Here is a 14,325-nt window from a genome sequence, read left to right on the forward strand (position 1 = left end):
TACCCTGTTTTTTGTTCGAGTTGATGGCAGCGGCATATGTAGGAGGAAGTTAATCTCGAGGGACCTCTATAAAGGTTTTGAAGAGACGCTGACACGGGAAAGGGTAAAAATATGTAACAATTATCTGATTTGTTCCGTTCATTCCATTTATCTTGACTAAGGAAGGATATACAACTATGTGCTTTCGACATTAGTAACCTAACTTACGATAAACCGAATTTAAACAAACAGGTTGAAAAATTAGTGGTGGGACAATAGCAGGATATTCCGAGGAAATTTCAATACTCTGAAAAGCGCCAATCGTTAAATGTTTACGTAGAATTTCGCAATATATTAAAGTTATATATTGTTAAAAAGCGTCAGTCATTAAATGTTTGAGTAGCATTCCGCTGTATGTAAATTAACACACTTTTAAAAAGCGCCAGTCGTCGTGATTAAGTAGCATTTCGCCGTAACCTTTAGTACTGCCAAAACGCGTCAGTCTTTCAATGTTTCAGTAGCATTCTGCCGTAACTTCAGTATTTAACGCGACTGTGGCTAACAGTTACAAACAACTTTGACAACAGGTTTGATACAGTCAGATTCAGGTACACGAGTGTTTCATGTCATACGCGTTTATTACGTGAAACAGTTTACTGTGAATACAAGATAGCAATGCTCAAATATATGGGCACGAAAGCCAAAACGAAATATTTTATCAACAATTCCCCGAAAATTGTACGATATCCTGAACGGGGCTGAAACTGTGGAAAAGCTACCGGTACGGTAACTTATTATCATCCGGTAACGGTACCCCGGACTATCGCAGATTTTCCAGGTCATTTTACGATGATTCATGCTTCCAACGTGATTTGAAATACAAAATGATCCGAGTCACTACTGTAACATTAGATCCGGTGCCGTAGTCTACCTTTCCCCATACAAAATCCGACTTCCGAGATCCCGCGACGTTTCCTTAGCACGAGATCCTTTTGCGCCGCGGACCTCTACAATTAATTTATATATATTTAATTTTGTCGACATCATCACACAAAACGTCAGATGAAAAAATCAACCCCACAGAGCTCACAGAAAGTTTTTGAATAAATATATATATATATAATAGCCTTCTAGAGACTACAGCAATCTCTAATCTCTGTCAAAGCAGTTGGTCCAGTAAATAAATAGAGAAGAGATTGTTTCATAACAACAACAAGAAAAATACCGACAAGAACAACAACAGCATATTAATAATAACAAGGGAGCGATGCTCGAATATATGAACACGAAAACCAAAGAAAAGAGGACCTTACCGTTTACAGTACCGGTACCCCAAAGAACTTCCAGCTTTGGCGTGGCAAGATATTAGCACGACAAGGTCGAAGAACCGCTAAAAATAATTTTGAAAAAAGTTTATTACAAAAAATTTTGAAGTGAAAATCAAATCACATAGACCACGTGTACCACTGTAGCCTACGTGAAACTCAATTTTTATGTTGGAATTATAACAACGAGCTTAATTTCTTGTTCTTCCAGGATAACAAGATTAGTATGAACGCGGAATCAACAAAAAGGTGACAAATTGCCCCACCAGTCGTCTACTATATGTGCTCGGTTCTTCCCTTTCAGACTCTTTTGGTATTGGCTTCTTCGTGAATTTTATTGTGATATGTAAAGGCGCCCGAAGGATTTTTCTGGTTTATGAAATTTTATTTGTTTACAACTGTGTGTGTTTGCGCGTTCTACATCAGCGTCAATTATAAATAACTTCGCCGACTTTCGAATCCACTGTTTCGACGTCTGAAATTGCTATTTTGAAGTTAGTGTTTTTGTTGGGCTTGTGCTTTACGTATATATATAACTGTTTCTGAAACTGCGTCAAATGATGTAATATGTTCCCGATTGTAAACAATTCTCACTGTTTTTTATATTTTATCGTTACATGTTTCCTCATTTTAATGAGCTTTGAAAGAACTTTGCCCGATTTTGAATCGCGTTCACTCTTTTGTGTGCTTGCACTTTTTTTTGGCGAGTAGGCATGTATTTGTAGTTGTATGTTTTTAACTTTGTTATGAGTTACGCTCGCCTCTCAGGTATCTGTTCCTATTGTTTGTCTGCTTACTTTTTGTGTTGTTTTGACTTATGCCAGAGAACCGAAATAAATAATTGATCGGTTGTTTTTTTATATAATTGTCGTATAGTGAACGTTGATCGAAGAAAATTAAAAATCAAGCTAACGCTAGTGCAAATAAAGTTGCAGTATGCCAGTTTTTCTTTAAAATTGCATACAAAAAATAATAAATCTGCGAGTAGCGCAAGTATGGATTCAAGACAAGACGCCTCAATACAAGAAGATCTCGGAGAAACTGCCAGTACTACTAATAGATATGCTAAAATGAAAGAAAATATTTCGATCGACGGAACGACATGCGGCATACAAATTTCATCTGGTACAAAAAGGTATGGTGGGAAATTGAATTCACATTGAAGTTAATTTGTATTTCCAAACTTTGAACATGATATATATAATAATAAAAGTTAATAATAATAATAGAAAGGTTTCCTAATCTCAGCAATTTATTTCGGAGCAGAACATCGTGTTTTAATGATCCAAATAAGTAGTCGGTAGTTTATTTTTTCACCATGCTGAAAAAGCACTCACACTATACAAATTACAATAAGTTTTATATGAAGAAATTCCATTTCAGGGTGAAGGGAAACGCGGAAAATCAATACTGCTTATCGAGCAGCGGCACCCAATTTTATTTTTTTGTATGTGTATGCACTGATTTGTTTTGATAGTATATTACTTTTTTTTGATAAATTTAAAGAAATGCATATATTGGGATTCTCTGGAAGTTTGTTTGATTTTATTTAAACTATCATTTTACAGGTTATCATTCGAAATTTTTTTTCTGTGAAGTCATCTTGCCTTACTTAATTCCGTTTCTAATTTTATTAAGATACATATTTACTGGCTTACAACGATTTGCTTCTCCACGATGGGCACTAGCATTCTTGTCGCTTGCATACCTCTTCTCAGATGGAGTGTTACTTGGAGTTTTCAACGTAACAATAACGACCATTGAGAAACAGTGAGTAGATATAGATGACTTACAGTCTTACATGATATCACAAAAACTACTGTATATATAAGACAGATTCCACTGATCTATTTTTCAAATTAACCACGGAATGTAGAATGTTCATTTATTTGCTAAAGATTAATTCAAGTTTTCTGCAAATAATACTATTAAGAATAAAAACAATATTAAAATGTTTTTTTTTAGTAAATTTCATTCCACATTTTTTCTTGAGCCAAGATGAGCAGAGTGTTCAGATTATAAATATAACATGGCTAAATATAACACAAATGTCAATTTACCTGCGGGCATTCGCAAAGTCAAATATAGCGCTTATGTCATTTGGAAAACAGCAAAACTAAGCATATTTGTGCAGTAATCGAAGCAAAAATTTGTACACATCAAATATTATATTATGTAATTTCACAAGTTCTGATTTATAAAATAGTCATTGTTTGCATACGATAAAAATTATTAAAAACGAATTGTTCACAGATTTCATCTTCGAACAATGGAATCAGGAGTCATCGGTGGGATGATAGATCTCGGTGCATGTATTGCGCTTATCGCAGCTATATTCTACGGAGAAAAACTTTTTAAAACGCAGTGGATTGGGAGAGGAATTCTTATTAGTGGTCTGGGATGCATTATTTTCGTTATACCTCATTTTACCTCACCACGTTACACCTATGGCTATGGAGTCACCAATTACTGTGGAAATGTCACTGAAATGAACTGCAGTGCTTCACCTATCCGAAACTACAGGTTAACAAATATATGTTTTCATTGACGATAACATCCAAATATATATATTTGAGTGCTTAATTGTCACTTGATATGAAAAGATATATCACAGAAGATATATTACTTTTTACTCTTGACTTGTGTTAAAGAGCCCTAATATAGTCGTAAGGCCTCTCACTATTATAGTTTAACAGTTCGTTTTATTAAGATTTATATTCATGTTGGGAACATTTTGTTGTGGTATTGGTTCGGAATTCCTTCCTTCTATCGGTATAACATACCTGGATGAAAACGTTAAGCAAAGATATTCATCGATGTATAACGGTAAGCAATGAATGAGCTTTCAAATAATTCAATAATTTCATTGGTTTGGTTTCGAAACTAATTATAATTGACTAACACATTTTCATTCTTTTCTGTTAAATGCAAGTATTTATTGGCGCTTCACGTTTCAGGGATTTTCTACAGTTCATCAGCAGTTGGTACGTCCATAGGATATTTACTTGGCGGTGTGACTTTAGAACTGTACAATCAACCTTATCAGAGGTATTTTCCATAACTAAAAATCTTGGGCATAATTTCTCGAACTGTCATATTTTTTCGAATCGATATTGATTTATCTCACCTTGTTTTTTTTTAAATTATATTTGGGAATAAAACTGATTCAAGAGTCCTGCTTCATTCAATTTTACAATCTCCATTCGTCCATTTGTTAATGTACTTGTATAGAGGAGATTATATACAACGACGACGAGATGTTTTATCCTCGTTTCGTTACTTATAGTCTAGATTGGGCATGTGAATATGTTTAACATTATTATTATTATTTAATTCCATGACATGGAGACAATGCTTTTCTTTATAATGTATTAGCTTTAATTGAATAGTTCTTTATACATTTCTTTCCTTCTGGCAAAAAAGCAATCATGATAGGTTTTATTGAAATGCTTTTCATTGAATTTATTTTTTCCTAAATTCTTACTACATTCGGCATTAATTTAAAAAATAAAACAAGCAAACCTTAATTATGACACGCGAAATGAAGTATTCCACCAAAATCGGCATGGTTCACATTTTTGCTGAAATAGCCATGTTCTATCAAAGACTCTACGATCACCTTTGAGTGACGCATACCATATACACACGAGAACCGACATTCACCTTTTATACTTCGCCCATTTAAATTATATGGTCTCACCACTCAAATGTGCTGTAGTTACGCCTAAATTTTGATTTCATCATTATGTACCTGAACTGTTATGTACCTGTTATGTACCTTGGTGTTGTGTTTAGGCTTGCACGTAATTTACGGATTTACGGAATTACGTAATTATTTGGAGTTACGGAAGGGAAGTTACGAATTACGTAAAGTCGTAATAATTGCATTGAAACGAGCTTTCTTCAAAGTAGTCAATTTCGTCGATTGCGAAAAATGAAAGCTCAACAAGTAGAAGAAGTTAGGGTTTCGGTATTCGCAGCCGTTTTTCTCTCTCTTGTTACGTAGGTGAGGGAAGGCATGACGCGTTGCCATTTACTAACCTATTATCAACTTATCTGGCATGGCCAATGTTAATTATTAACCTAGTTAAGGGGGAAGAACTGAGTAGGGCCGTTTGACGCCAACACACCTGGTTTCAACTTCTCCCGCAACTTAACCGTAGATAAGGGATAGCATTGCGTTGAGACCGATCGACGCCAACACACCTGGTTACAACTTCTCTCGCATCTTATCTAGCAGTGCCATGGCCAATGTACATAATAACCGTAGATAGGGGGAAGAATTGTGTTAAGACCGATGGACGCTAACAGCTCGGTTTCAACTTCTTCGGGTGAAATGACTAATGAACGCAGGAGATCAATCTACCAAACATGGTCTATCAAACATTTGTATCCATTATACTTTTATTTATTATTTACTTGTTCCAGTTTTCCGTTACTTATGGTATATATGTTCCGTTTCTATTTTATTCTAATTTATATTCACGCGTTTAAATAGTGGGAATTCCCCACCAAGTGTGGATTAGCAATGCTTAACCATTCTTTATTGTTAATATCAACACTTAATATATGAACATGGAATATCATACTGTTTTTAGCTGTTTTGTTTCAGACTTGAGGAATAAACAGGAAAATATCCATAACCTTTCAACACGACGATCTTGTGAAATTTAACGAAGAGCTTTCGCGACGAATTGGAACCAAATAAGCGAAAAGAGCGATTGATCACTCGCGCCAATACCTCGCCGTGATAATTAATGTCGCGTTTATCAAATAGAAATATGACGACAAAAGAGAGATTGCGTAATGAACCAGCGCAACTTCGTCTTCTCGGCATCGGTAAAGCGATTGAGACGGCAGAGAAACAGCAAAACGACGGATTCCTCGCGGACCGCTAAAAATTTAACTGCTATCATATATAATCAAATATGAGCCAGTGTGTATATTCCGTGCGAGATCCATTTTCTATTACAAAATCTTGATGATCTGTTAACGGTTTTATCGTTATATATCAGTCCGGACTTGGCCTTGCTCATGATGTTTTTCACAATTCCTCGCAATATTTCGGCCATATATGATTAACTGTCTTACCAAATGCGGCAACTTATTTTGATTTATCGTCGACTTGAATACCACCGACACTCGACCAAACTTGTGTCAATCTTGGCCGATAGGATCGCCGACTTGAGTTAGCAAATAAATGTCGTGAGTGTAAAATAAATGTCACAAAATGCATTGCTTTGCGATATAACTTTGTATAAGTTCGGTATTTAAATTATACGCAAATAAATAATATTTGATTTAAATTTATCGCAAATAATGTTATAAACATTCAGTCCGCGAAATGATTAAATGTAAAATGAAGCATGGTAATCGGAATATCGTCAATAAGTCGACATCAATAATTATTATTATAAAATGCTAACAAGGCAGTAATGTCGGAAAAACAAGTCTTCGTCGCGAGGAAATCGCAAGGTTAATCAAACGAGAGAATAAGCTCGTCGTTGGTTAATAAATTAGAAACCCGTAATTTTTATTCAGTACGAGAGTCGATTTTAAAAAACTATCGTTTCCATAAATATCCGTATACCAGTGTCGGTAATGATAGAATTGATCGCATAAAAATGGGACAGTTAATTTGCGAAGGTGATAAAGGAAAACCAAAGCTAACACAAAAGATAAAAATCAGAATGAAATTAGTTTGAATTCACTCCTTGATATTTGTATTTAACATCTGCCGCCGGCGTGTAGTACTGCCAAGAATATGAAAACCCAACTTCAATGTCCCATTCGGAAAAGAAGTGGATTCAATTGGTTGTTATGATAGGTTTAAATGCGTGGAAAAATATCGCAATTACGGGGTCATTACGTAATTGATTTTGCCGTAATTACGGAATTGATTTTTGTCAATTACGTGCAAGCCTAGTTGTGTTGTCTCTATTTATATATATTTTCTTGTCTTATAAACTCCACTGTAAAAAAAGTTTTGCATATCCACTCTTACCACCCTCACAACACCAATCAACCCATCGCCCCACCGTGCACAACTGGTTATATAAGGCAGGGGTTCTCAAACTTTTTGTGTTGCGGAGCCCTTGAAAAAGTTGACTATTATTCACGGAGCCCCAAAATAAATGTTAAAATTGTTACTTTCCGAATAATATTCCTGAGTAAGTCAAAAGTACTGTACTTATTTTAAATGCTTAACCTCTTTTAATAGGGTTAATACAAGTCATAAATGAATCTAAATGTAAAAGATGAAATATATATACTAAAGCTGTAAACTTGATACTTGACAAACATATTAATAAATTAGGGGTCGGATCTTTTACCTTTAGATATTTTTGAAAGACTTAAAAGGCCGCTAATAACGTACTCGATTGCATTTTGTTACGATCGCCGATTGTTTTCGTCAGCATGGCGGTGTTTATTCTCCCTAAATCAAAAATTTTCCTCGACATATACATGTATGATGTATTGTTCCACAATGACGACGAGTATTGCTTTTTTGTTCTCGTGGGGAATTATGAGTTCAATGTGAAAAACATGTTACCATATTATAGTCACCGGAGACGAAATGCTAAAAATAATAAATAATAAAAGGTAAATCCGCCACTCAAATTTCTTGATTGAAAAGCGGCATACTGAAATATTAAAACTAAAACTTAAAATGGGAGATAACACTATAAGTTTTGTTTCAGCAGACTCACGTCAGATTAAAAACACGTTCATAGACATTGTGAATCAAAAACTTGGTGTTATGTTGGGTTTTCTTTGGTTATTCGTCGTAGTAACTGCGAAACCGAAACACAGTCAATTGTGCGCGCGATGTACCTATTTTTCCATTCTGAAACTACCGACGGAGCCGCATGCAATGAAATAAATTTCAATCTTTCGTATTTTGCCCCGACCTCTTGTTTTTTAAACGGCGACATCTTGCTCGTGAGTGCGAAAGAACAAAATCAAGCTTGACAAATCCCAAGATCGCAAAAATACGACTGCAATTTATGTATAGTTGGCAGTTTTTCGCGTATTTTATGTTATTTCAGAATAGTAGTCTTTCATTTCAGTAATCCTAATAGTAAAATTAGCCAATTCAGTATTTTAAAAAGTAATCGAATAGCTCGCGGAGCCCCTGGGTTTCTCTCACGGAGCCCTGGGGCTCCGTACGGAGCACTTTGAGAACCTATGATATAAGGGACCATATTATACATATTTAATCTAACGTTTTTTGTTTTATATTTGTCAAAAGGGGTGCATGCCACACATTTGTGTTTTAGTCCAGTAGGTCTTGTGCATGCATCCCGTCTTAAATAATGATTGGCAATTTATTCATTTCTCACTATTACGAGACGAATAAACATACATACACAATTGTCCGTTTAACTGGCGTAGTTTTGCGCACCATTATCGCATTCTATGTTCAAATGCTTCTTCCCGCTTTAAGAACTATTCTACGCCAAATAATATAATCTGGAATTTGTTAGCAAAGTGGTAATATTTACTGGGGTATATTCAGTTCTTTGCAATGATTAAATAAAAATGATCTTGAGACTTCAAAGCGGGGACAATATATTATAAAATGTTCGGCGGTCTCGTTTTCCATGCAATGGTCGCAAAGTCCGTTGTCGCGGCAGCTAATCGCAGATGATAGTTTTTTAATTGACAGTGGCCTGTTTGTAGTCTGATTAAAATTGTTTCATATCTTCGAGATATTTTGTATGGAATGTGATCTTTACCTGATGGGACGAATAACTTGAAATGTTGAGCCTTTTCTTGTGTGATATAAAATTATTCCATTCCATGTCGCACTAATTCACTTTTTCGAAAGTTTGATAACTAATGTGAAAACTATTTTCTCACCTTGTTGCATCTTTGGCTAATTTATTTGCTTTTTCGTTGCCAGTATTTCCAATATGTCCTGGGGTCCACACCAAAATCTCTTGTTCTTGTTACAGTGTATCGATTGACACCACGAGCTCTTTGTGGGTTGGAGCTTGGTGGATTGGATACTTGGTTGGAGGAATAGGAATCATTTTGTCATCTGTTCCAGTGATGTTCCTTCCCAAAAAATTACCAAGTACGAATGGTTTAAGGAAAGAAAGAGAGCAAAGAAAGGATGACAGCGAAAGAAGAGGCGAGGAAAAGCATATAGGCAAACAGTAAATAATTCGACTTAGTATTGCCTAATTCTTGCTTACCGCATCACGGTAAAGCAACAAAAATCCGATGTAATGCTCATACATCACAATGCCAGAAACAAGTTTATGTAAATACCGCAAATATGAGTAATTTTTGATTTTATCCACTTATGGTTATTGTAGATGTTCGGTGTTTTGAGTTTCCGACCGGCTAATTCATTAAAATAACCAATCTTGCTAAAACAGAGACTCGCTTATATAACCCCTTGCACATGGAGGTCAATATAATTGGTTGATATAATTTGAAACGGATATCTGAACTGAATTCCACATTGTCATAATTGCCAGGAACCCGATAAAGTTATCACTATTTGATTTTTAGCAATTATGTCAAACCTCGTTTTAACTGAAATGACATTTTGTATAAAATGCTTGTACACTATCAATTAATTTTTCTGATCATAGTGCTCTCAAACTCAAAGCAATAAGAATTCATTTTCGGTTTTAACATGAATCAAATGCCCTTAAAATATTTAAAACAGTTCACTTCATATACCAGTGTGCAATGAGTTAATGCAAATTTCTTTTACGCTTTTCTAATATATAGATTGGTGTGGTGATGTTTTACAAAATGGCCTACTTATTTCTGCAGACTTTTGGATTTATTCAAAAATGGCGTATTTGTTTCGGTGATGTTGGTTGGTGTCATGCACAAAGCTCTAATCTTTGGTTTTGCAAATTATTCAATTAAACTGGGAGTTGAATTGCTTGGATTGGAAGAAACTAGAGCAGCTTATTATTTGGGTTTGCTATTCTTGCAAATACTTCTTAATTGATGTAGTGCTATTAATATTTGATATTTAACAAAATAGTCGAAAAACATGAATGTACTTCACTTCTTTTTTTATTTAGGGGCCCTGGTTATAGTTGCATCAACGTTGGGTTATGTGATAAGTGGCGGAGTAATAACAAAATTTGACTTAAAATTGGAAGGAATATTAAAGTTTATGTTGGGAACTAGCTTTGTTTCGTTTTTGTTTGTGTTTGGATTTATGCTGAAATGCCCTGAAAAAGGTAATTATTTCCTGCGCAAAATATCTCAGCCAAATAATTAACGCTTGAGAGAACTGCTAGGTCGAATTTGTATTAAGCCCTATTTTTATAAATGAATGTATGTATACCTTAGTATTTTTAATCGTTAGAAATGCGAATCAATCACCTCAAGACTTCAAAATGACTAGATATTGAAGTAAATAAAAATAATGAAATGTAAAATATACCCATGGATATTAACATTATTTTTAATTCCTAATAGCCTTAAGGCTATTACATATCACACGAAATGGAGCGAACTATTTACCTGTTAGTTTTGCAATTCTTTTAATTATGTTGTGATGTAAGTGGGTATATACAAATAATACTCTATTACAAACAGCTTTTTATTTATTCGCTTAAAGCTATTTTAAAGCCTGAATGAAAAGCCGCAGATGCCTCCTAAGACCAAATTTGGAGTTAGTGTTTACGCAGCGGTTTCATATTATTTTTTATTTGTCAGATGTCTTTCATGATATCCATTTCTTGAATCTTTAGACCATAACTAGCCCTAAAGCTATTAAATGTTGCTAAGTACAAGATGATAATTAGATTAGCGCCGTGTATATTTTGAGCATTCATTAGGATCTCGATTCCCGAATAGCAGCCAACCACCGCAAGAAGGTCCTATTGCTCCCCCCTTAACGCCCGCTGTATACGGGTGGGTGACAATTTTGCGTTTTTGTTGCAATATCGTACAGTTGTGAGTTTTCTTTTTTCGTTCATTCAAATGTACTTTTTACAGATTTTGCTGGAGCAACAATAGCTGTCGATACCAGCAATGCAAGTAATTATATCAAATCCATTGAATCAAAGTGCAATACAAAATGCGGGTGCAGTACAGATAGATTTAATCCGGTTTGCGACGATCTAGGCGTGACTTATTTTTCCCCATGCTATGCAGGGTGCTTAACACAAATGAACGAAACGGTAATTAACAGAGTGTTTAATTTTTCCAACTAATTAATGAAATTATCTTCTTCTTTTATAAAAGTTCATTCTTTTAGAATTCGTAAAATTTATCGCAAAATTATCAATTCTTTGCAGTTTTTCTCAGATTGTCAATGCCTTTCTGGAGGAAATATTACAAGCGTAGTTTCGTCTGAAAAATGTGCTCATGAAATTTGCCCAAACATGATTACAATGGCATTGATACTGTTCGTTAGTTATTTCAGCGGATTTCTTGCAATTACTCCCATTGTTCAAGCTACCTTGAGATGTGTCAGCTTCAATCAACGAACGATGGCACTCGGTGTTGAGGTGAGCTTTATTCTAAGCCAGGAGTCGGCAAACTGTGGCCCGCGAACTATTTTTTTGCGGCCCGCGAACGACCGTACTTTATTGCATAAAACTTCTATGTCATTTACGTTTAGTTGATGAACGTCCCATTGTTGGTTGTAATGTAAAAATAAGTTCATTTTTTAAGTTCAAAAATGTCTGGAAAACGGAGGGAAGTTTGCAACGAAAGTCGAACATTCCAAAGTGCTTAGACGGAAAAATATTTTTTTTTGCGCATTTCTAACTGTGATATGCATAGTTAGCATCGCAGGTATTATGAGATTTAATGTTAATTGTCATTACAAAACATGTCATTGCGAATATGAAATTCGGGCCGGGGCTGCGCCACTGCCACTGCTGCTAACGCTTTGGCCATGACACAGAAACAACATTATTCTGCACATAATATTTATAATTATACTATAACGTAACAAGTATATAATTCACAATTACTCGTTTAATGATCCTATATTTTAATTATAATTTAGACAAATGACAACAAAACGCAGAAAAGTTGATGTTAAGTGCAAATGGTTTCATGGCGCAAAAAATATTCAAATGGTCAGTCTTCGCGCGCTATACGTAATTGACTCACTCGCAGTTTACTCACTTTAAATATATTTAAGAATGAGAGTTTATCGTTCTGATCAGTTTTCAAGGAAACTATATAAATATAAAGCCTAGTTATTTTGAAATTACTTTCGGAGAAATGTCGATGTATTGTCGGTATCTTTTCTCGCGTTTCGTTTTATTGTCGCTTAAAATTATATTCTTTCGTGACGGATATTACTTGAAAACACACCCAGACACTGTGATTTAACGTTGTTGTGGGTAAGGAAATACGTTTCCTCTCATTTTACTTCGGTCAACTTTTTTCTACACTCATTGTATGATGAATTGATTTCTTGTAGCGTGAGCAGGCCTAGTACTACCGTCAAAAAGTCCGCCTAAGTTGGGACCTCGAACCCTGATTAAAAAAGAAATGATCGCGCGGCTCTAAGCTCTGCGGTTCGTCACTACTGTCACATTTCCAACACTTGAAAATATAGGGGTGTTTTGACTAAAAATAAAGGCACAAAACGTCTCTTCGAATGAGTAGTTACCTGCGGCGAGCTCATCTCATCGGCTTAGTCTTGTCTGCCCAAGACAATTCATTCTCCTTGTACCGATCACAGAACGACATATAGACACCGTCTTGACGTTCATAAATACAACAATGAAATTCCGTGAATTTAACAAACATCAATCCCAACATCCGGATCAGAAAAAGAACGACGATTCTCAGTTGGAATGGTTTAAAAATAAATCAAAAGTGCATAAATACAAATATCTGCCAATGGTTTAGTAGTGTATACGCTATAATTGTGCAGCGGCCCGCAGTTTGGACCACCCTGGTTAAAATAATACAAACAGAATGTATATTTACGCAGAAAATTGCTCAAATACTTCTCGGAAGATTACTGGGTAGACTGCTGTTTGGCGAAGCTGTTGAAGCAGCTTGTTTGGTTTCAAGCACAGAGTGCGGAGACCGCGGTACTTGTCGATCGTTCCAGAAATCAAACTTGGCAAGAAATATCACGCTTCTGATGGCTTCGGAACGGGTGAGTAGGCAAAGCATTTGAACGAATATGTCTCTCCGAATATCAAATGTTAAATATGAGCGTTTACGTAGCATGGTGATTTTGTATTTTCATTACAGTTCAAGTTAATTCAGTATATTTCAAAACTGTTTATCATGTATGTTACGATGTTTCCTCGTAACCATTTTATCTCAATATTCACAGTTTCTTGCTGTTGTGTTCGTCGCAGTTGCATTACTAATGTTGAAGCGAATTCCGAAGCGAGGCAAGTATATTGAAGAAAGTAATCGAGTAGATGTGAACTCGTAAAACTGAATACTATTGAAACTTTGTGGACACTAAATGTACAGAAGATCGCCCACTTAAAACTTTGATGTTGTTTCTTTTGGGGTGATGTTATTGTTGGGAAAATTTTCTTATCCTTAAAAGTATATTTAACTAATCGTATTAAAATTTTCATTATTTGAAGATTGTTGATGTCGTCATAAAGCACTGAAACTATATTTTTTTTTACAAATGTCCTGATTACTAACCCCAAATTTTTCGATTTCGACGAATATTGCACCATGGGGTATTACGTCTTTCACCAAACGATATTAATGTGGATTGCCAATTCAGCGAGACTTGGTTTGCAATTTTGAATAAAAAACTTTTGAATGGTCATATATCGTATTTCAGCCATTGGACCTCAGTGTCCATATATTCAAGCATTGGTCTGTTATTTTTATTGATATGGATGAGTTTATACCATATTGAAAATATATTACAATTCATTATTATTGTCTAATATTGAAGTGAGATGCCTACATATATGATGTAGTTGCAACCGTTTGTCCATACTTAATTAACACTTGGACAAGTGCTGTTTATTATAAAAGTCCGGATTGCAAATTTAACCTTAAAATTTAATCTTTGTTCATACTATTACTA

General features: G+C 35.1%; 1 protein-coding gene across 1 annotated transcript; it reads left to right on the plus strand.

The window, feature by feature from the left end:
* The first annotated feature begins 2,356 nt into the window (after nucleotides 1–2,356).
* Nucleotides 2,357–14,311, plus strand: LOC120342512 (solute carrier organic anion transporter family member 4A1-like). The gene is made up of 12 exons (XM_039411376.2): nucleotides 2,357–2,439; nucleotides 2,943–3,074; nucleotides 3,558–3,827; nucleotides 4,015–4,130; nucleotides 4,262–4,352; nucleotides 9,263–9,466; nucleotides 10,098–10,249; nucleotides 10,358–10,519; nucleotides 11,283–11,467; nucleotides 11,585–11,797; nucleotides 13,246–13,416; nucleotides 13,600–14,311. The coding sequence occupies exons 1-12, from the start codon at nucleotides 2,375–2,377 to the stop codon at nucleotides 13,702–13,704; spliced, it is 1,866 nt and encodes a 621-aa protein (XP_039267310.2). The 5' UTR covers nucleotides 2,357–2,374; the 3' UTR covers nucleotides 13,705–14,311.
* The last annotated feature ends 14 nt before the right edge of the window (nucleotides 14,312–14,325 follow it).

This window comes from Styela clava, chromosome 3 (assembly GCF_964204865.1).
Source record: "Styela clava chromosome 3, kaStyClav1.hap1.2, whole genome shotgun sequence".
Classification (NCBI taxonomy): domain Eukaryota; kingdom Metazoa; phylum Chordata; class Ascidiacea; order Stolidobranchia; family Styelidae; genus Styela; species Styela clava.